Here is a 20,576-nt window from a genome sequence, read left to right on the forward strand (position 1 = left end):
TGAAAACGAAATCCAGTCCCTGCTGGAGAGAAATTCAAAGACTTCTTCCTTTTTTATCTGTCTCAGGTTGGTTTGAGAACGCACAGGGATGAGGCTTGCACACACATTCCCCAGGGGGAAGTGTTTAAAAAGGCAAATAAAAAATAATTGAGGGTGACGGGCAATATTTGTTACACTGGTGACAAACAAACATTCACATCCTGGTGAGATGGCCTGTGGTTGACTTCAAAAGAGTGTAATCTCTTTTGGACTGTCTCTGGTTTAGGCAAAAGCGGGAGAACGGAGGCATCTCACCCCACCCTAGCTTGACTAAGTGCATATTTCCAAGAGTGAAATGTTAAGGAAAGGAAGAGAAAAAAAATTGAGGGTGACTGGTCTATAATTGTTACAAGTGCAATGCCAAGAAATGCTTTTATTTTTAAGTTTTTCCCGGAAGTTTTTTGCCAGTCACGGCGCAACGGATGATTCGTCTTGTGGAACGTGTGTCTGCCGTTCTTATTGCAGCCGTAAATTATTGCGACCAAAGTCAACAAAACATCTTTGTACTGAAATCATGTTCGCCAATTAAGGGCACTAAAAGAAGACTTAATTACGCTGACATTGTATTGCACGGTGCCTGTTGCCCGTTGAGCATTCAGTCCATTTCAGAATGCACTGTGAATGCGCACTTTTTTTTTTGTTGTTCCCCCCCACCAACCAGTCCTCGGATCAGGCGTGATCCGAACCGTGGGGCCTGATCCGAACCAAGCACGGATCAAAGATGATCCGTTTCACCACTATCTTCAGTCAACAACAAGTGGCAAAATAGCCGCCCCCTGAGATGGATAAAAACGGCTGCTTAACTCATATTCCACTAACGCAATATTAAACAGAACAACATATTTAGACTAGTGGGAATGCGTAGAACATATTGTCAAAATATATATATATATTTTGTTGACTTCCCCTTTAACAGTTGAACCACTGCATACCGGGATAATAAATATCATCATAGTCTAAAAATCTGCTGCTGAATAAAATAGTCAGAATGTAATTATGAGACTCCAGAAGCCCCACATATATTTGTGGAGTTAAAATTTATGTTTTTCAAGAGTTTGAATGTGTGCCCTTGTGTATTGTGAACCTGGAGGTGTAATGGCCATATGCAAGGTGCAACACGAATGGCAACAGGTTCCGGGTCGGTGGCTGGTGCAAATGGAGAATGCCGGGGTACAAGTCGTAAAAGCGAAGGTGTGGCGACCTCAGACCTCTACAGCGAGATGAACCTGACAGAGGTTCAGAAGCTCAAGCAACAACTGTTGACTGTGAGTTGAATCAGCCGGTCAAATATGAGCTGCTTTTCACCTTCCCTTTTGTATAGCTGAATCAGAATAGTCTTGATTAAGAAAATACACAGGTGTTTGTGATATTGTTTCAACATCTGTTCAATTCATAATAGAGCAGTTGTCTCCAATTTAAAGTCTATCACTTGTGAATAATTTAGAGTAAAATGATGCTGACAAACAGTACTCCCACTGTGCACAGCACTTACCGTGCATCCCTTAGTGCTCACACCCATACATTCACTTGTCCCTTTTCTTTTCCAACACATTTGATCTCAACAAGTAATTCCTCATCTTAGCTTAATTGAAACTGAATGTACGTAAATACAATACTTAAGGATACTAGGCATAACAACAAATTTATATCCCTCCTCATGGTGACAATATTTTGTGCTATCGATTGCATTCCAGCAAAGGGTTTTCTTTTATTGCCCTTTGCCCAGGCTGATGCACTTTTATTGCAAATCTCATTACAGGTTTTGTGTTATGAAAATGCGGAAAGGATGAGCTCATATACATACCGAAGTAGTCATCTTCTGCTCTGTCTAGTGACAAACCAAGGTTATTATAGTTAACGAAAATAAACAAAATCATCAAGTAAAATTATTAATGTGACAAGAGTTCCCCAAAATGACAGTCTGTCATTTTGGATATTGCATTTCATTTGAATTTTGAAAATCGGTTGATGGGTTCCGTAGAAATTGAGATTTTTGGGGAATGTTTTTGTCCGATATCACACAGAAAATCAGGCCAAAAATGTAAAATGGTATAACTTCTTAACGTTCTCCTCAACCATTTCATTTCATCTTCTAATCATAGAACGCCCTTATCCGACTGACAAGTTGGGTCAAAATTATCTGTACGTTTCCAACGCTGATACTTGCCCTAAAATCTCAACGTAACTAGCGCAAATAGAAGAATATTGGTGAGAAGAGTTGAATAGGTAATTTACTTCAACAGTCAATTTATTTTCTGGAGGATATTACAGGCATTTGAAGTGCTTATCCCATTTAAAAATTAAGAATTAAATGCCACAAAGATGGCGGCCACTTGTCACGTTGCAACCAACATATAACTAAATGTCTGTATATTATATTATATTTTATTATAATAATCACTGACTGTATGCCACTTCTGCCCCATTTAGATGGAACGTGAGAAATTAACGCTGCTGACTAGTTTGCAGGAATCCCAGACTCAACTCCAGCACACCCAGGGGGCTCTGTCTGAACAGCACGAGAAGACCCTGCGCCTTGGCCAAAAGGTCACTGCCCTATGTCGCGAGCAGCAAGGGGCCCAGACCTCTTTGGATTCCCTGCTCAACCCTGTAGACCTCAAGGGACTTGACAAAGATAAGGAAACTGAAGTCGAAAATGAGGAGGATAAGCACGGCACAGTGATCAAAAGTCCAGTATTTGCTTACCAGTCACCAGGTTTGGAGATCTTGCAGTGCAAATACCAGGTGGCTGTGACTGAAGTGGTTGAGCTCAAGTCAGAAGTGAAATCCCTGCGGGACAGGTTGGCTCAGTGCGGGGAAGGCATCGCACATGAAAAGCCAAGAGGAAATGCTCTGCAACAGAGACTGGAGAGGAAGGTAACGGCACTCAAAAAGAGCTGCCAGGAAGGAAAAGAGAAGGTAAGCTTACAGTACATCTCCATCTTTTTTGTATTACCGCAAATCCTCAGATATTTTTGCATTTGACGGATAATAGATGTTTGTGTCTCATGTCGTCATGTAATTTGACAAATAAATCCTCCACTCCTTTATATTCAGTCAGTAAAACATACCAGATGGTGCCACTTGTTACATAATACAGCTTGGCTTCATACGGTGGTCTGTGATCTACTTAAAAGAAACACAAATCTTCCCTCAATCGTAACCCATAGTCTTTTTTAAAGCATTCACAAATATCAATCAACTACAGATGTTTTGCGTCGTAAATAGAAATGGATCTTGATAAAGTTAGAAAGCCTTTCCCAAGGCTTTAGCAGGGCACCATACGAGATAAGTGTTCTGTGACCTGACAAGACAAAAGTTGAACTTTTTGGAAGTTGTGCAGTGTGTTACATCTGACGTAAAAATAGCTCAGCATTTGATAAAAAACACATTCAGCCAACAATCAAACATGGTAGTAGTGGTCTTGGGATGCTTTGCTATGCAGGACCTGGACGATTTTCTGTGATTAATGGGACAATGAATACTGAGTCAGAGAGGTCTCAATAAAAACCTCATCTACAAACTGTATTTTATATTGAATTGTGTTTCATATGTGAGATATATAAATGGTGTGATGAATCTGAAAAATATTAGTGTGATAAATATGCAAAAAACAAAACAAAACACACAAATCAGGAAGGGCCAAATACATATTATAGAACACTGTCTTGCCTGCATGTTAAGTTGTCAACAGATAGCGAATCTGGTAAAAAATAATAATTCGAATGGTAATTTTTGTATTGACTGAGATGTCCTATTTTGTCAGATTTCTAATTTGGAGACTGAGTTGCAGGCAGCTCAGTCGACAGCCAGTGAGAGCCAAGGGGCTTTGAACGCTTCTCAGGATGAGCTGGTGATGCTGAGTGAGGAGCTTGCCCAGCTCTACCATCATGTCTGTCTGTGCAACAACGAGACGCCCAACCGTGTCATGCTGGACTACTACAGGTTTGACGGTTTCATTAACACGCGGATCCCAGCCATTCGGGAAAATAGTAAAGACATACTGTTTACAAAAAAAAACATTTGAGTAGTTGGAAGCAATTCATATAATGGCAGGACCAAATAAAGCGTCCCTAACTCTAATTGGAGTTCCTGAGCATCTTATTTTGTTTTGCGGTGTGACCCGCAGTGATAGTGGCATTAAGTGAAATGCATTAAATGGACACACTCTTGCTCAAAAGATTCATGGTGCAGTCGGGAACAAACTTAAAGTAAAAAAGCAGTGATTAAAATGATTAAGTATTAAGAGATTTTACTGTCATTTTGCTTTTTATGCTAATTTTGTTGGTGACAATTGCTGTGATTGGCTGTGCTAGACAGGAAATGCAAATCAGTTTATGCGTTTCCTCCAGGCTGACCTGCCTGAGTGATTTTTTTCTATTTCATTACAAAAATATATCAAAACACAAATCAAAGTTCAGTTAATTGTCATTATCTTTACAACATGGAGAATAAGGTTCCATGTGAATTCAATGAACAAATTGAACTAATAAATGAGCACATCACTCTTATTTTTTTATATGCTTTTATTGACACAATTCAACACACATTTACATTCAACGTAGCCATATGGGAGCACAAGTCAGTGTCTTCTTGTGCCGGTCCCAAGCCCGGATAAATACAGAGGGTTGTGTCAGGAAGGGCATTCGACGTAAAACTTTGGCCAAATCAAACATGCAAATCAAATATATGACTTCCATACCGGATTGGTCGAGGCCCGGGTTAACAACGACCGCCATCGGTGCTGTTGACCTACAGGGTGCTGGTGGAAACTGGCTACCGTTGGTCGAGGAAGGAGATGAGTAAGGTGTGCTCGTAGGAAGAAAGAGAAGAAGAACACCAAGAGTCTAGGACTGAGAGTAGGAACTTTGAATGTTGGAACTATGACAGGAAAAGGTAGAGAGCTGGTTGACATGATGCAGAGGAGGAAGGTGGACATACTGTATGTTCAGGAGACCAGGTGGAAAGGTAGCAAAGCTAGAAGTTTAGGAGCAGGTTTCAAGTTATTCTATCATGGTGTAGAAAGGAAGAGAAATGGAGTAGGAGTTATCGTGAAGGAGGAGTTTGTTAGGAACGTCCTGCAGGTAAAAAGAGTGTCAGTTAGAGTGATGAGCCTGAAACTAGGAATCAAAGGTGTGATGATCAATGCACCACTTGTAGAATGTGAGCTGGAGTAGAAGGAGAACTTTTAGTTGGACCTTTATGAAATTGTGCAGAGCATCCCTAGAAGTGAGAGAGTTGTCATTGGTGCAGACTTCAATTGACATGTTGGTGCAGGGTGATGAGGAGGTGATGGGCAAGTTTAGTATCCAGGAGATGAATGCAGAAGGACAGATGGTGGTTGATTTTGCAAAAAGAATGGAAATGGCAGTCATGAATACTTTCTTCCAGAAGAGGCAGGAACATAGGGTGACCTACAAGAGTGGAGGTAAGAGTACACAGGTAGACTACATCTTGTGTAGACGGTGTAATCTGAAGGAGATCAGCGACTGCAAAGAAGTGGTAGATGAGAGTGTAGCCAGACAGCATAGGATGGTAGGGTGTAGGATGACTGGTGGTGAGGAAGACAAAGACGGCAAAGGCAGAGCAGACGACGAAATGGTGGAAGATGAAAAAGGAAGAGTGTTTTAAGACTTTCAGGAAGGAGTGGAGACAGGCTGTGGATGGTCAGGAGCTGCTTCCAGATGACTGTACAACTACAGCAAATGTGATCAGGGAGACAGTTAGGACAGTCCTTGGTGTGTCATCTGGAAAGGAGATAAGGAGACTTGGTGGTGGAGTGAGGAGGTGTAGAAGTGGATCCATAGAAAGAGGTTAGCTAAGAAGAAGTGGGACACTGAGAGGACTGAAAAAAAGTAGACAGTAGTACAGGGAAATGCAGCGTAAAGTGAAAGTAGAAGTGGCAAAGGCCAAACAAGGGGCTGATCTATACAGGTTGGCAAGGCAAAGAGGCAGAGATGAGAAGGGCGTGCAGCAGGTTAGGGTAATAAAGGATAGGAATGGAAGTGTGTTGACAGATGCCATTAGTGTGATGGGAAGATGGAAAGAGTCTTTTGAAGAGTTGATGAATTAGGAAAATGAGAGCGAACGAAGAATAGATGAGGTGACTGTTGTGGACCAGGAAATAGCAAAGATTATGGTAAGTATTGTTTCATGCCAAAAAAGAGTACCACAGATGCAGTATTTGCTTTGAAGATGTTGGTAGAGAAATACAGAGAAGGTCAAAAGGAGCTACATTGTGTCTGTAGATCTGGAGAAAGCTACAAGGGTGCCCAGAGAGGAACTGTGGTTTTGTATGAGGAAGTCTGGAGGAGCAGAGAAGTATGTTCAATTGGCGCAGGACATGTATGAGGACTTTAAGACAGTGGTAAGGTGTGCTGTAGGTGTGACGGAGTTCAAAGTGTAAGTGGGACTACATCAGGAATAAGTTCTGAGCCCCTTCTTGTTCGCTATGATAATGGACAGGATGACAGACAAGGTTAGACAGGAATCTCCATGAACTATGATATTTGCTGATGACATTGTGATACGTAGTGAGAGCATGGAACAGGTGCAGGAGAAGCTAGAGGCATGGAGGTTTGCCCTGGAAAGGAGGGGAATGAAGGTTAGCCATAGCAAGACAGAGTATTTGTTAGAATGGGAGGGACCCAAGTGGAAGAGTGAGGTTACAGGGAGAAGAGACCAAGAAGGTGGAGTATTTAGGGTCAACAGTCCAGAGCAACGGAGTTCTGAGGTTCTCTTTGGGAGTGACAAGGATGGATAGAATCAAGAATGAGTACATCAGAGGGACAGCACATGTTAGAGGCTTTGGAGATAAAGTCAGAGAGACCAGCCTTACACCGCATGCGTGCTCTGCTGCGTCTTGACTGCGTGCTGCGGACACGTCAATTTTATGGACAAAACTCACCTTCTGTGCACAGCAGCGGTCGGCAGCTCTGTCGCCGACAATTTCCCACCGTGTCTCACGTGATTGCATGCGATAGTGTGGCAGTAAAAACAACAACACAGAGAAAGTGTGCTCTACAGAGAAGAAGAAAGAGAGGTGGACATTGATTGAACTCACCGTCCACTCCCACCTATGACGTTCCTTGCAGCATACATTTTTAGGTTGTCCAAATAAAAAGGATGTGCCATGTCATATATAATCCACCTCAATTATAAATCTCTCTAAAAAAAATTACCTAAATAGCCAATCAGTGATCTCCATATGAACCAACACACTACACTTCAATTGAAACCAAGTCTAAAATGCACAATGACTCTTACTTCTTCACAATTAAAAACCCTGCATTTTACTTAGATATGTTTCTGCCTGTATTTTTAATATGTTTGGAATTTTATTTCATGAAACCATGACAGTAAGTGTTGTCACAAACAATGACTTTGGAAGCGTGTTGTGCAGTGTGCTGCATTTACAGATAGGTGTCAGTAATGCCTAACGCCTCGGGTATGATTCAAGCCTGACATAAAAAGTGGGCATTCCTGTCTTCAGTCCCTCAAAGGTGGCCAGTAAATGTCTGTCAGTTCATCAATGATGGTGGGAATTCCATCAATATTGACGGCAGGCCCGTCAATGGCGGATACTATGGCAGACGCCCTTTTTGCTGAGGGATGGCAAATGACGGATTGATTATTACAATGCTCGTCGTGAACGGAAGGGTATCCCGATTGCCGAATGACAGACGCTGAAGCTCAAAATTGATCGACGTGCCCACCTCTGTTATTTTCCCTTCCAGACAGGGCAGGGGGCTCAGGGGCCTTTGTGCCAGTCTCAAAGCCATGTCTGCCGACAACAGTAAAGTTCTGCTCACGCCACGCCTTGCCAGGAGACTGGCCACCGCCACTTCCACAACCTCAACTTCTGGGGAGTCATGGAGCCCCTCTGAATCTCCATCCAAAGAACCGCTATCCGGCGGGGATAGAGGAAGAGATATTAAAGAGACGGGCAAGGAGCTCATGCAGGGTCAGTCGGAGCAAAGTTTGACAAACTGCAGTCCTCCAACCCTTTCACCCAGCATCAGTGCCTCATCATCGTCCTCGTCGTCCTCATCGCCTGCTCTGGAGCCAGCTGGTGAGCTACGCAGAGAACCGCTGAACATCTACAACCTCAACGCCATCATCAGAGAGCAGGTCTGTTTTACTTCTTCATTTTCATTTCTGCTGTTAAGTACTTGTTTTGGTTTTCTCCTTCAGATTTGATTTCTTTCAAAAATGTTCCACTCAATTCTCAGGTAAAGCACCTACAGAGAGCTGTGGACAGGGCTCTTCAGCTGTCCAGGCAGAGAGCTGCAGCAAGGGATCTTGCTCCTTTGCTTGACAAGGACAAAGAAGGTTGCTTGGAGGATATTCTGAAGCTCAAGTCTCTGCTCAGCACCAAGAGAGAACAGATAGCAACTCTCCGGCTGGTGCTCAAAGCTAACAAACAGGTGCGGTCGCACAATTATTAACTACTCAGAGAACCCACACAAAGCCTATATAAAATTAATATTGACACTTCGTGGGTTGCTCCTCTATTTTATACATCTATCTGCATTCCAAATCACCAATTGACACATGTTCATGTGTACAGTGGAACCTCAATTTTTGGGACAACGTCCATTAGAGGCGATTGTCCGTTACAATAAAGTACTTTTTTCGTCGCCTAAAAACACCCAATACTAGGGCTCGGCAATATGGCCCAAAAATGCAGTCTCAATTTTTTTCAGTCATTTAGGATGATTTCAATTTCAAACAATTTTCATCTAATTAACCCAACAAACATTTATTTAAAGGTTTCATTTATTCAAAAATAATTCCTGTGCAAAATGTTCAGACAACAATAATGTATCCTGATTCTAAATCAGTTTTAACATAAACCTAACATTCAAAGTTTGTACTTAAATGCCACAAATAAGTATTTGTTAGCTATTGTAAACAAGTCTTGTAAAACACCAATCCATCATTCTGCCACTTATGTAAAATTACAACTCACAATAACATTTGGATGTAATAGAACATAAAAACAACAGCCATTAATAATCCAGAAGACAAAACTCAATGTCACAATTTAGCAAATTCAGCAAAAAAAAACTATTTGATTTTTTTCAATGATTATTGAAATTAATTTGATTTATTGCCCACCCTACCCAATACATTACAAAATTGTTTTGTACTTTTTTGTAGCCTTAAAATATATTTTAAAAATATTGTAAATAAATATAAAAAAAGCTTGAAATGGTTTGAAAAGCTTTTAAGTTTCTTCAAACTAACTTTGTTGGTTACTTAGGCGGCAGGATAATGGCCTTCATTTGGTTGCATTCGCGAGCCACAAAAAATGAAGAAAAAAAAGATTTGCTGATGTTTGGGGTGTTGTGTATTTCCCCAGACAGCAGAGGTGGCTCTCAACAACCTGAAGAGCAAGTATGAGACGGAGAAGTCAATGGTGACTGACACAATGATGAAGCTACGGAACGAGCTGAAGGCCCTAAAAGAGGACGCGGCCACTTTCTCCTCCGTGCGAGCAATGTTCGCCACCAGGTGAGTGAGCAGATGCAAGGGACTGAATTTTAGATTGGATTTGGTTTAACAACGTGGCTGGACTTGGTCCTTTCCTCTCTTAGGTGCGATGAGTACATGACCCAGCTGGATGAGATGCAAAGACAGTTGGCCGCAGCTGAGGATGAAAAGAAGACATTGAACTCTCTCCTGCGAATGGCCATTCAACAGAAACTGGCCCTCACCCAGCGCCTCGAGGACTTGGCATTCGATCAAGAGCAAACACACCGGAACCGTGGCAGCAGGCTGACCCGCAGGAAGACCAGCGCTCCCAAAGTAAGTCTCCCAACCTCAGCTTCGGCCTCGGACCTGGCACAAGGTTCTGGTCCAGCTTTGGTCCCCAGTTGCTCCTCCCCTTCCTGCCTTAATAGTCCAGCATCAGTTGTCTCGACTGCTACAGACTTGTCCTCAACCCTGACATCAACTAGATCACACATACCCTGTCGCAGTCCGTTATCACCAGCGATTGCCTCGCCACCCGAAACTCTGGTGATAGAAAACCCTTTGTCTCTGGAGGTGTCTACCCCGTCCTCAACCCCTCAGACGCTTGCTCAATCTCGATGGACCCTTGGGATGCGGACGTTTGTCGTTGATTCCCGTAGTTTCCGAATTAGCTCCCCTTTCTCCCGTACCTCGACTCCTTCAAGACAGGTCACACCCGATACTCAAACTATAACAACCAGACCTAACAAAGCAGGCTCTGTCCCTTCGTCTCCTTATCGTTCCCCACTGCTGGGGCTCAAACGCTCTTTGTGGAGCCCCTCACCCCGAACCCGTCCCTTATCCAGGCTGACAGGAACTTCGGTGCATCACATTGCCTCGTCATCCTCTCTCTACTCTCCTTCCCACAGTTATTCACCCGCCTACTACAGCCCTTCTGGCACAACATCATACAGCCACTCTAGCCACTACACTCCTCTCTACCCCAGATACTACAGTTCCTATCGGCCCAGATATTGACTCTACATTTTATTTGCTCCTGGTTGAAGCTAAAACTTGCTTGAGACCTCCCTTTCTGGTACCTGAGAGTGAGCTCACAGAGAGGAGGAACCTTTTTGGTGACCTTTTTCCCATTTTCCTGTGCCTACACCTCAGCCAATGGATTTGGAATATTTGGTGACGTTTCTCAGGGAGTTGATATCAGGAGCACAAGTGGCCCTGCCTTCCGTCCATTCTGTGACAACTAATTAGTCCACAAGTCGACATTAATTTATTTTTTAGCGTTTTGAGTTGACAACTCACATGCAAGATTTGTTAAAAACAAAGTAAAATTCTGATATTTATCGGACTTTTTGTGGACACATCACACACACAGCCTTTATCAGTGTACTATCCAGTCTGTATTAAATGGTATTGAAACTCACATTGTGTATCCACAAATAGTCATGTGTAAGATTTCTTCTTTTTACATTTTGAAGTAAAGCACCAAGTGTTCTGTCAATAACTTAGTCGGTTAATCCACCCAGTCATAATTCTGCAGTTTACAAATGACACACACAAATGTGTCTTCTGGTGAATGTGTTTATCCAAAAATGCACTTATCAATTATGTTGGCGGTTCTAAAGCGATAACATCATGGTATTTTAAGACCTTCCACAGTTAACTATAGGCATATAATGATTAAATGTTACCTTTGACACCATGGCGATGTAATTTTTAAAATGAAATATTAGGTGTTTTTCTGGTCCTTTTTCTAACGCGGAAGTAAAACACTCGGTTCAGTAAAACCCTGGCTCTCCCCGTGTGGTTGACGTGTGCCCCCAGCGAGCCGGCTGCAGACTGCTGCTGGATCTCTACGTCTGGCCACGCAAGCCATCAATTCTTCAATAAACATTTGAAACAAAACGGCTCCTTGGCCCAAGAAATCATGGAGGAGGAGGGGAGGAGAGGGAAGAAGAGAGAGCAAAGAAAAAGGAGGGAAAAAAATAAAAAACAAACCTGAGCAGGTCGCAAACGAGGTACATGCTGCTTACAGGGTGATTGCGATAACCACTACACTAGGCGTACGGGGAGGTTCAGCAGCGCAAAGGTTTTACTTGTAGTTTACACAAGTGTCAGCCAGAACCTGGGATTTTAAGATGGCTAATTGTCATTGCACTTTGGCATTGCAAATGTGACGTATAACTGATTGCTTTGAACTCATTTGGACAGAATGTTTACTGATAAAGGTTACTTTTGTCACTAGCCCATGGAGGTCTCAGAGAAAGTGGTGGTGCATTTAGCCCGCAGAGGCGGGGCGGGGGTGAGTCCGCACCTAATGACGTCAAACAGTGAGCAGAATGACCTAGAATTTCTCATAGAGGGGCGAATGGAGGAAAACACCACTTCAATTATGTTTTTGCAAAGGAATTAGCATAATAACATGGCCAAAAGCTCCAAAAGGTTGATTTTTCATGTTAATGTCCTTTAAAATGAGCCTTCTCCCCACACATGAAAAATATAATCAGTCATAAAAGAAACAACTTTTTTTTGTGGAGTTGAATTTACACTAAATGGTTCAAGGGAACTAATCATATAATCTGCCAATTTGCCACTGACTGTCAACTGACAAATTGGAAATATCCTGCCACTTATGTAAAAAGAAGAAGAAGAAAAAAAAAAAGCCTATTTGAAAACCACTTGCTGAGAGCATGTAGGGAGCAAAAAGAAGGAATAAGAATATTCTGAAAATCGATCATAAAAGCACATGCTTCTGCTGTCATTGGTTTCATGAAATTGCAAATGGAGATTAAAGACTTGCTGGTGTTGCTCATCAGAAGTAGCCTTCTCTTCTGGATGAATTAAGGTGTGGAGTTTTAGAGCATGTACCTACCGTACATTACTTGAATAAACATTTGTAAAAGTGTAAAAGGCCTCTCCCCCTCTAGAAGCAATGAACTCCTCCAGACACTATATAAGGAAATGTAATAATTAATACATTTTGTTTTTTATTGTGATTTTTGTTAGGTTGGGTGTTATGATTTTTCTATTTTTGTGGAAATGTGTTTATCATTTCCAACACTGACATTTCCCAGTATTAATTTATTTTGCTGGACTGAATAAAATGAAGAAACAATCACTATTTATAAGATGCAGCATATAGGGAGATTAATTTCATGTTGAAGGACAAGCTAAAGAATTTAAATCTCACTGAAAACAGTGATTGATGCACAAGATGTTTAAGGTGGCGTGAAAGTTCATTCTAAAAAACAAAACAAAAGAAAAAACGATCTCTGTTTTGTTGCCATATTTGAGTTTTGTCATATTTTGCTTGTGTCCCTTTTGTCTCGTTACGTTATTGTGTCCACCTGTGCTTGCCAATCAGCTTCCTCATCCACTCGTTTCTTGTCCAGGTGTTTGTCGTTGTGTAGTTACTTGCTTGTATTTAAGGTCCTGTCCAAACAAAAGCTAACCTGGCAATAGCCAGATTGATATTGTGATTCACTAAAAGGAGTTTTCCACAATATCAATCTGGGACTGCTCGGAAAAGGCGGGACATTCTGCACAGTACAGTACTTCGACCTAAATGGACGACGCGTCATTGTGCACGTTTGTCTTGACCAATCACGGCCACGGATGAAAACGTCGCCTTCGATCTCGTCGAATGGGGGGAAACAACAACATCAACATCTTTACCCGCTAAAAAAGCACTAAGCGCCTCTTCCTGTTCAACATTCAACAAAGAAACGGCGAGTCTGCAGGAACAGAATTAATTGCAGCGTGCATTCGTCCATGTTAGGTTTGTTTGTTTGCCCGGCGTCGGCGCTGGCTTCCTGGTTTCCTCACAGCTTCATATCACGCCCCAAACACAATGTGGCTCTGTGACTGGTCCAAAACAACAGTGGTTCAGATCGGTGGAAATCAACGTGTTCAGTACAAGATGTATGATCGGAAGTTTGTGAACTCACAAATACCACGAGAATTCAGCTTGCAGAGCAAGGTTACAAGAAGTTACACAAATGCCCGTTTCAATGTAACCGCACAAGTTTCTTACTGTTTGGGCAGTTCGTCCACACGGCGGCGCCGTTTCAGAGCTTGAAACCGATCACTTTTGGAACGGGGCTCCAGAGTGGAAAGATTTCAAAACGCGCCCTATACGTTCCAATGTGGACACTATATGCGGTATACTCCTCCAGTTTGATGACGTATGCTTCAATTCTTGTGTGACTGCACAAACTGCCAGTCTGTCAACAATGGCGGATCGTCGCGTCGTAGTCCTTTTGCGCAACCTCCTTAGCTTTTACAGCAAACTATTTTTCATGATGTTGTTGTAGTGGAATCACCCGCTATTGTCTCTTCTCCTATGTTCGTCTTAGGGCCGTGAATTGCCTTGTACCTGGCTATTCGATCCGTATCACAATTCGATTCGATACCGTTTAATCCTGATACGAATCTATAAATTTATTATTGCGATTTTTTTAAAACTCAAATTTAGAAAATACTTATCAGTAAACTTGTACATGTACACTGGAAGATTTGTATGAAAATGTATTTATTCATCTGAAACTTCAGGCCACTGAATTTAACAAACAATCTGTTGCAATCTGTTTTATGTTTGAACAGCATTGAAATAAAATATTAAGGCTTCCATGCTTAACGTGTGAACCCTAACCCTAAGTAAGACGTTTTGTTTAATGATTCCATAAATAATTTATTTTTAACATCGATTCAGCCGCATATCGAATCGATTCGGGAATTGCATGCTGTAATATCGCAATATATTGCCGAATAGATTTTTTCCCCTAATTCGTCTCACTGATCTGTATATACTACTGGATAGCATACACGCCTGTGAAGAAGCATGTGCAGGCAGGCTGGAAGGGTGGAGAAAAGTGTCAGGTGTGATGTGTGATAGAAGAGTTTCAGCTAAAATGAAAGGAAAGGTTTATAAAATTGTGGTGACTCCAGCTATGTCGTTTGGTCTGGAGACAGTGCCACTGAGGAAAACACAGGAGGCAGAGCTGGAGGTGGCAGAGATGAAGATGCTGAGGTTCTCTTTGGGAGTGACCAGGATGGATAGAATCATGAATGAGTACATCAGAGGGACAGTCAGAGGGGCCAGACTGAGATGGTTTGGACATGTCTAGAGTAGAGATAGTGAGTATATTGGCAGAAGGATACAGAGTTTCCAAATGCCAGGCAGGAGGTCTCGAGGAAGACTAAAGAGGAGGTATATGGATGTAGTTAAAGAGGACATGAAGGTAGTTGGTGTGAGAGCAGAGGAATGGAAGCAGAGGACAGGGTTAGATGGAGGCAACTGATTCGCTGTGGCGACCCCTGAAGGAAAAAGCCAAAAGGAAAAGAAGAAGATATATATATATATATATATATATATATATATATATATATATATATATATATATATATATATATATATATTAGTGCTGTCAAAGTTAAAGCATTAACTGATTAATTAATCACAAAAAATATAGCATTAATCATGAATGAATGCAGATGAATCGCACTATTAATTTTGACCATAGATTATCCTTTAGCGTGACAGCGAATGGCTATGTTTAAGGTAGCACAGGTTGTGTTTTAGCAATATACATAATTACGTGCATTAAAGTAAAGCATTTAATAAATGTTTGCGTATCACATTTAGAATATTTGTTCATGTCAAAATATTGGGGTCATTTTTTTCCCAATTTTAATTATGCAAGTAATTAACTGATTAGAAAAAGAGGAGGATGAGCTTGTGCAGTGGGTCAAAAAGTGTTGAAGAACGTCCTCATAACTTTAAATGTCAAAATAATTTACACATAAGCGGTGCTCTTCAAATTTGGCGGTGGAAAAAATGTGATAAAAAAGCCTTTTTTTATTAAGCAATTAATCGTGATTAATCAAAATTCTAAGATGTCATTAATCTGATTAAACATTTTTAGCATTTGACAGCTCTAATATATATATATATATATATATTATCCTTTAGCGTGACAGCGGATGGCTACGTTTAAGGTAGCACAGGTTGTGTTTGAGCAATAAACATAATTTCATACATTAAAGTAAAGCATTTAATAAATGCAACGTATCACATTTAGAATATTTGTTCATATTTGTTCATATTTGCTACTTTGCTCCTTTTTAAATACAATGTTATTTTGAACACAACTGTACATGAATGCATATTGTTTATAATAAGGTTAAAGTAGGCTACAAGTGCATTTACCGTAATCAAAGAATGTCAAAACAAGGGAATTTTACAGCACTAATTCATGTTTTTCACTAGTACATTTTTATTGTATGTATAACATACCAAATCATATTATCAAGCACAAACAGAAGCATTCCAGAATTTGATTCATGCTTGGGATTGCTGCGTTATTTCACACCATATGTAAGCATGCAGGCATACAATAAATTCACATGATCTTGCACTGTCATGATGTCATTGTAGCTTGACAAAACAAAAATCTTGTTTGAGAAAAAATGATGGAAATACAGCTATATGTTCGCAATACAGTTTAATTAAACAATGTTTGTCCTTTTCTTTTCAATAAAAACAACTCCATGATTCATACCCTTTTTTCCTTACCATGAAATATTACCTACATACTGTACATTCGATTTACATTACATTATTATAGACTTTCATTCCATAAAATTACTATTACTATCTATTTTCCTAGTCAGTATCAACAAATTTTAAATGACTACCATAAAAATGCCGCCTGTATTATCATCCTAGCTTGATGCATGCAGTGTATGTTTTGATAGAGAATAACTCCATGCTTTACATACGATAACAAAGTGAAATAAAAATAAATGATGAATGAAGTAAATACATAAACATTAACATCACTTTTACCTTTATTAGAGATTCAATTAAGGGGAGTCATTTTTGGAGTCCCCGCCCCCCTTGAATTCTATACCAATTCATCTTTTTTTCTACTTAGATTGCTATATTATATTATATTATATTATATCATATTATATTATATTATATTATATTATATTATATTATATTATATTATATTATATTATATTATATTATATTATATTATATTATTACAGAAGCGTATTGCATTCACTTGGAGAAAAAAAACTCCTGTTTTTCTGACTAATTTTTTTGGGTTGCTTTGTTTTTTTGAGTATTTTTTTTCTTTCTGTTTTTCAGAATATTTTTTTCAGTTTTACTGATTTTTTTTGTCAAAAAATATTCAGGAAAAACAGGCTGAAAATAATTACACCTACATCTATCTACACAGTTATAACTAAATTCAAAACATTTAAAATATAGAATAAAACAATAAAAATGTTAACAATATTAACAGTAGGTATATAATTTTATGTTATGGAGCATGCAAGTACACGTACATATCATTCGATCGGCATGATTTTAGTAAGCTAACAGTTTGCTTAAACAATGCCCAGCAGGATTCAAGAGGGATTCCCGCTGGGCATTGATCATCCTTCACTTGACAAAAGTAGAACGAGCCATTCGTCATAACGTCGTTTATATGCAAGTACAGTATGCACTACTACGCTCCCGTACCTTAGGTAGAACGAGCCGTATGTAGGCTACGTCGTAACGTTATATGCTAAATATACGCAAACACTATGCTTAATGAGATAACGTCGTTAGGGTGACCATATTCCCATTTCCACAAAAAGTAATGTCACGTAATGCCAACCGGACATTTTCATGAATTTATGAAAGGACTTTTAAAAAAGGACACCCTTTAGTCACCCTAGATAACGTTAATTATTATTATGGCTCAAATGAGAATCATAACATATTGTTTAGCACGGGACACCTGTGTTAAGCATGTAACGATGAGGAAGGACGTTGCAAAGCCCTGATCTTGATGAACTATTTTCTAATTGATCATTAATAATAACAAAAGTAAGACTACTACTAAAACCCTACTCTGACATGTTGGCTTTAGTCTAATGTACTATTAGTATAATATTATTGTTAATGAATAAACTTTGACACACAAAAGGACACACAACTCAAACCAGTTTGATTGGTGATTTGAGTGAGCACAATATTTACTGTGAGGTTGACTTTGAAATGATTATTCATATAGATTTGGCCGTTTCCTGTATTTTTGTAGTGCTAGCTGCAATGGCTGCATCATCAACCCCTGGCCTCCCACAAGATGATGGTCTGTGGGCATTTTTACGCAACGCAGCAGGATCATGTAAGTCACAGGAAATTTGTTCCTGCAAAGCTACATGTAGTATTTTGCCTCAAGTATATTTTAATATTTAACAGAATTTCAATTATTTTTTTATACACCAATACATATAGCTGACCACATGTGACTCCAGAGGTTCGAATATTTATATTTGTCAATTGTCCCTTCCAACAATCCAGATTGATGTAGACATCACTGCTATACAGATATACAAATGAATATACAAACTATTTGCTTCCCCCCCCCCTTTTTTTTTATTTATTTACAGGATTGGTTTTAAATATCACGTTTAAAAATTATTTTATGACATATTTTCAGAACAAATATACAGTATGTGAAGTGTTCAGTACTGTCAAAGTAGTGTCATCATTGCATTTTTCCAGTATAGGAATGTGCAACAAATGAATCACGCTTGATAACTTAGAGATGCACTGTAGACATCATGGTCATGCAAATTACTTACATGGTGTAAGAACAGTTAGAACAACACGTTCACTATCATGCTAAAGTAACTACAGGTGTAACAGTTAGTTGATGGGTTATCACTTATCAATTTAAACAGTTATTATGAGAAGTTTTTTTTAACTTAAAATGTTCCAAATCTTGTTATTTCAACAGTTAATAATCAATGATTTCTAATAGTCTTCCATGAACGCAGACTGATTGGCTTTGCGCTTAATCAAAATACTCTCACACATCTGTCAGCACGTCAGCCATGCCCCACCATCCGCACGCACGCACTCACACATATGACGAAGACAACCCAAAGGGGACAACAATATTACAGCACATTTTTTGTTTTCATGAACAAAAGCAATTGTTAGGTCTAGTTAACTGGCCTGTCATTTCTGTTAGGTATCATTTTCTATTATGGTTTTATAATGTAAAAATCTTTTTTTTAATCAATTAATCGATACAATAATCAGAAGAGTAATAAATTCTCAAAAACAAACCATAGCTGCAACCCCAAACTTAACACATTTTACCTTAGGAAAAAACTTGCATCCACAGCTTTGAGTAGATTCAGGAGCTGATGGGTACTGCACTGTTACAGGATTCTAAGATATACATTTGCAAAACAAAATGAACTTCTGTAAACTGGTGTAGACTTTACACTTAATTGGGAACAGCACTTTTCACATGTAGCGTCATCAGGTTCTCTCAGTTATGGTCTGCGTATTCTCTATTACTTGTATAAAAATTGTTCTAAACGTATATGTCAGACGTTATATCAACAGATTCAGCTCACTACATTATTGCCAGCTTCATAAGTCTTTGTATTGTTTCATACTGTCTTTTGTGTTATCATCTGCACTGATGATTGGTTGTCTTGCCCATAAGTAAATAATCTTGGACATAAATTTGAGATTTTCATTTCTAATGAATATATTTTTGTTTTTTATTGCAGATTGACAGCTCAATAATTGGATAAATGGATGCTGCTGCTTTGGCGTCTTACATTCCAGTCTATGGTGACAGGATTGCCACAAGACGTTTCTCTATGGAAAAACGAAGAAGAGGCGAAGATGATACAAGAAGACTTTCCCTGTTCAAAAAACTTACTAAAAAAATGGGCACAATGAGCAACAAATTTGGTGATTTTAAAATGTTTCACAAATGTTATATTATTGGTTAGTCCTCAGGTATTTTAACAATTGATTGACCAATCTAAAGTGTTGCGTGCTGCTCTTAAGAATGCAATGACAATGGCAACAAACTTTTTTTGGGGGGGATTCCTGGAAAGTAATGGTTTTGGAGTTGTGGGGATTCCACCCGATGCCAGCAAAATATGACTACACTCTGGGGCTGTGTGATAAGCATTGGTTAGTTGACTTATTATTTTGGATACTTTATCAGCAGGCAATAACACACTTTTGTTTTCAGTCTAGGATGAGAATGAAAAATACCTCTGTTATATTTTCCACTGTTAAATATTGCAAGTTGAAACACTACCTCATATCAGATGTTAATATTGACAGCATATGTGGATCTGTTAAATTAAAAGGTACTTTTGATTTTTTTCTTTTTTTTCGTGTCTATATTGTTGAGTCATGTAGTTCAGGAATCATACTTTCTGAGACATGTTTATGTATGTACTACAGTGTGAACATTGGTCATGTTTCTGTTGGTGCTTTTATTGCAAAAGGTTACATGTATCAAATGTATGCAAACTCGGGTCAAGATGCTTGCACTAATAAAAGTTATTCATACAGTATGCTTCATTTGCTGAAAGTTTAATGGCAACTCATTTTTAACAAATGTATACAGCGACATTGCATTCAAATACATATGAATGTCTGATCTGTTTATGATAGATGACATGAAAATACAATACAATTACCAAATTGTATTACATGTGCTACAAATTACACCTGAAATCTCTTCAAGAGTTACAAAAATTAGAAAGGTATAGTATACTTCCTTCGTGGTATAATGCACAATAACAAAATATCAAAAGAGGAAAAAATATTTCACTTAGGTATTAATAGATATTCTGTTTGTAAGAGCTACATTTGCTCTTTTCATAATGAAACCAAGGTCTTCCATTTTTTTCATTCAACTATTAACTGTCAAAACCGATTTCCTCAATAATGAATAGACAGAAGATATAGAAAAGCACAAAGTGGAGATGTTCATTAGTATAAAATTCACCAATGTTTACAGCTGTAACTAAATACCCTTTACAGGTACAATTCGGAAGCTTACATCATGTCATTTGATCCAATAAAGCACATTGCGTTGATACAATCTGAGCTCGCATGTAAGCACGTAAGAACATATAAAGCTCAATGGCTTCCTCTGGGGAGGTGGGTGGATGAAGATTATTTTCTGCCATGACAAGGCAGCAAATGTCAAACACAGTATCATCGCAGGGGTACG

At 39.4% G+C, this 20,576-nt stretch overlaps 1 protein-coding gene across 6 annotated transcripts in view; it reads left to right on the top strand.

Moving 5' to 3' along the window:
- LOC147160315 (protein bicaudal D homolog 1-like) overlaps positions 1 to 19,911 on the top strand; it is a 32,014-nt gene extending 12,103 nt beyond the window's left edge. For 4 of the 6 annotated variants that reach the window (XM_086059180.1, XM_086059181.1, XM_086059182.1 and 1 more), the window contains exons 5-11: positions 1,130 to 1,304; positions 2,470 to 2,958; positions 3,806 to 3,984; positions 7,776 to 8,169; positions 8,271 to 8,465; positions 9,404 to 9,555; positions 9,639 to 10,945. In XM_086059180.1, the coding sequence (XP_085915306.1) occupies positions 1,130 to 1,304; positions 2,470 to 2,958; positions 3,806 to 3,984; positions 7,776 to 8,169; positions 8,271 to 8,465; positions 9,404 to 9,555; positions 9,639 to 10,533 (2,479 nt within the window). In that variant the 3' untranslated portion in view covers positions 10,534 to 10,945. Of the gene's footprint in view, positions 1 to 1,129; positions 1,305 to 2,469; positions 2,959 to 3,805; positions 3,985 to 7,775; positions 8,170 to 8,270; positions 8,466 to 9,403; positions 9,556 to 9,638; positions 10,946 to 17,612; positions 17,700 to 19,104 lie in introns of those variants that run through there. The other 2 variants (XR_015090499.1, XM_086059184.1) reach the window with 2 other exon arrangements.
- Positions 19,912 to 20,576: the final 665 nt, after the last annotated feature.

The sequence above is a fragment of the Leptonotus elevatus genome, chromosome 17 (genome assembly GCF_054856555.1).
Source record: "Leptonotus elevatus isolate MCC_2025b chromosome 17, RoL_Lele_1.0, whole genome shotgun sequence".
In the NCBI taxonomy this organism is placed as follows: Eukaryota; Metazoa; Chordata; class Actinopteri; order Syngnathiformes; family Syngnathidae; genus Leptonotus; species Leptonotus elevatus.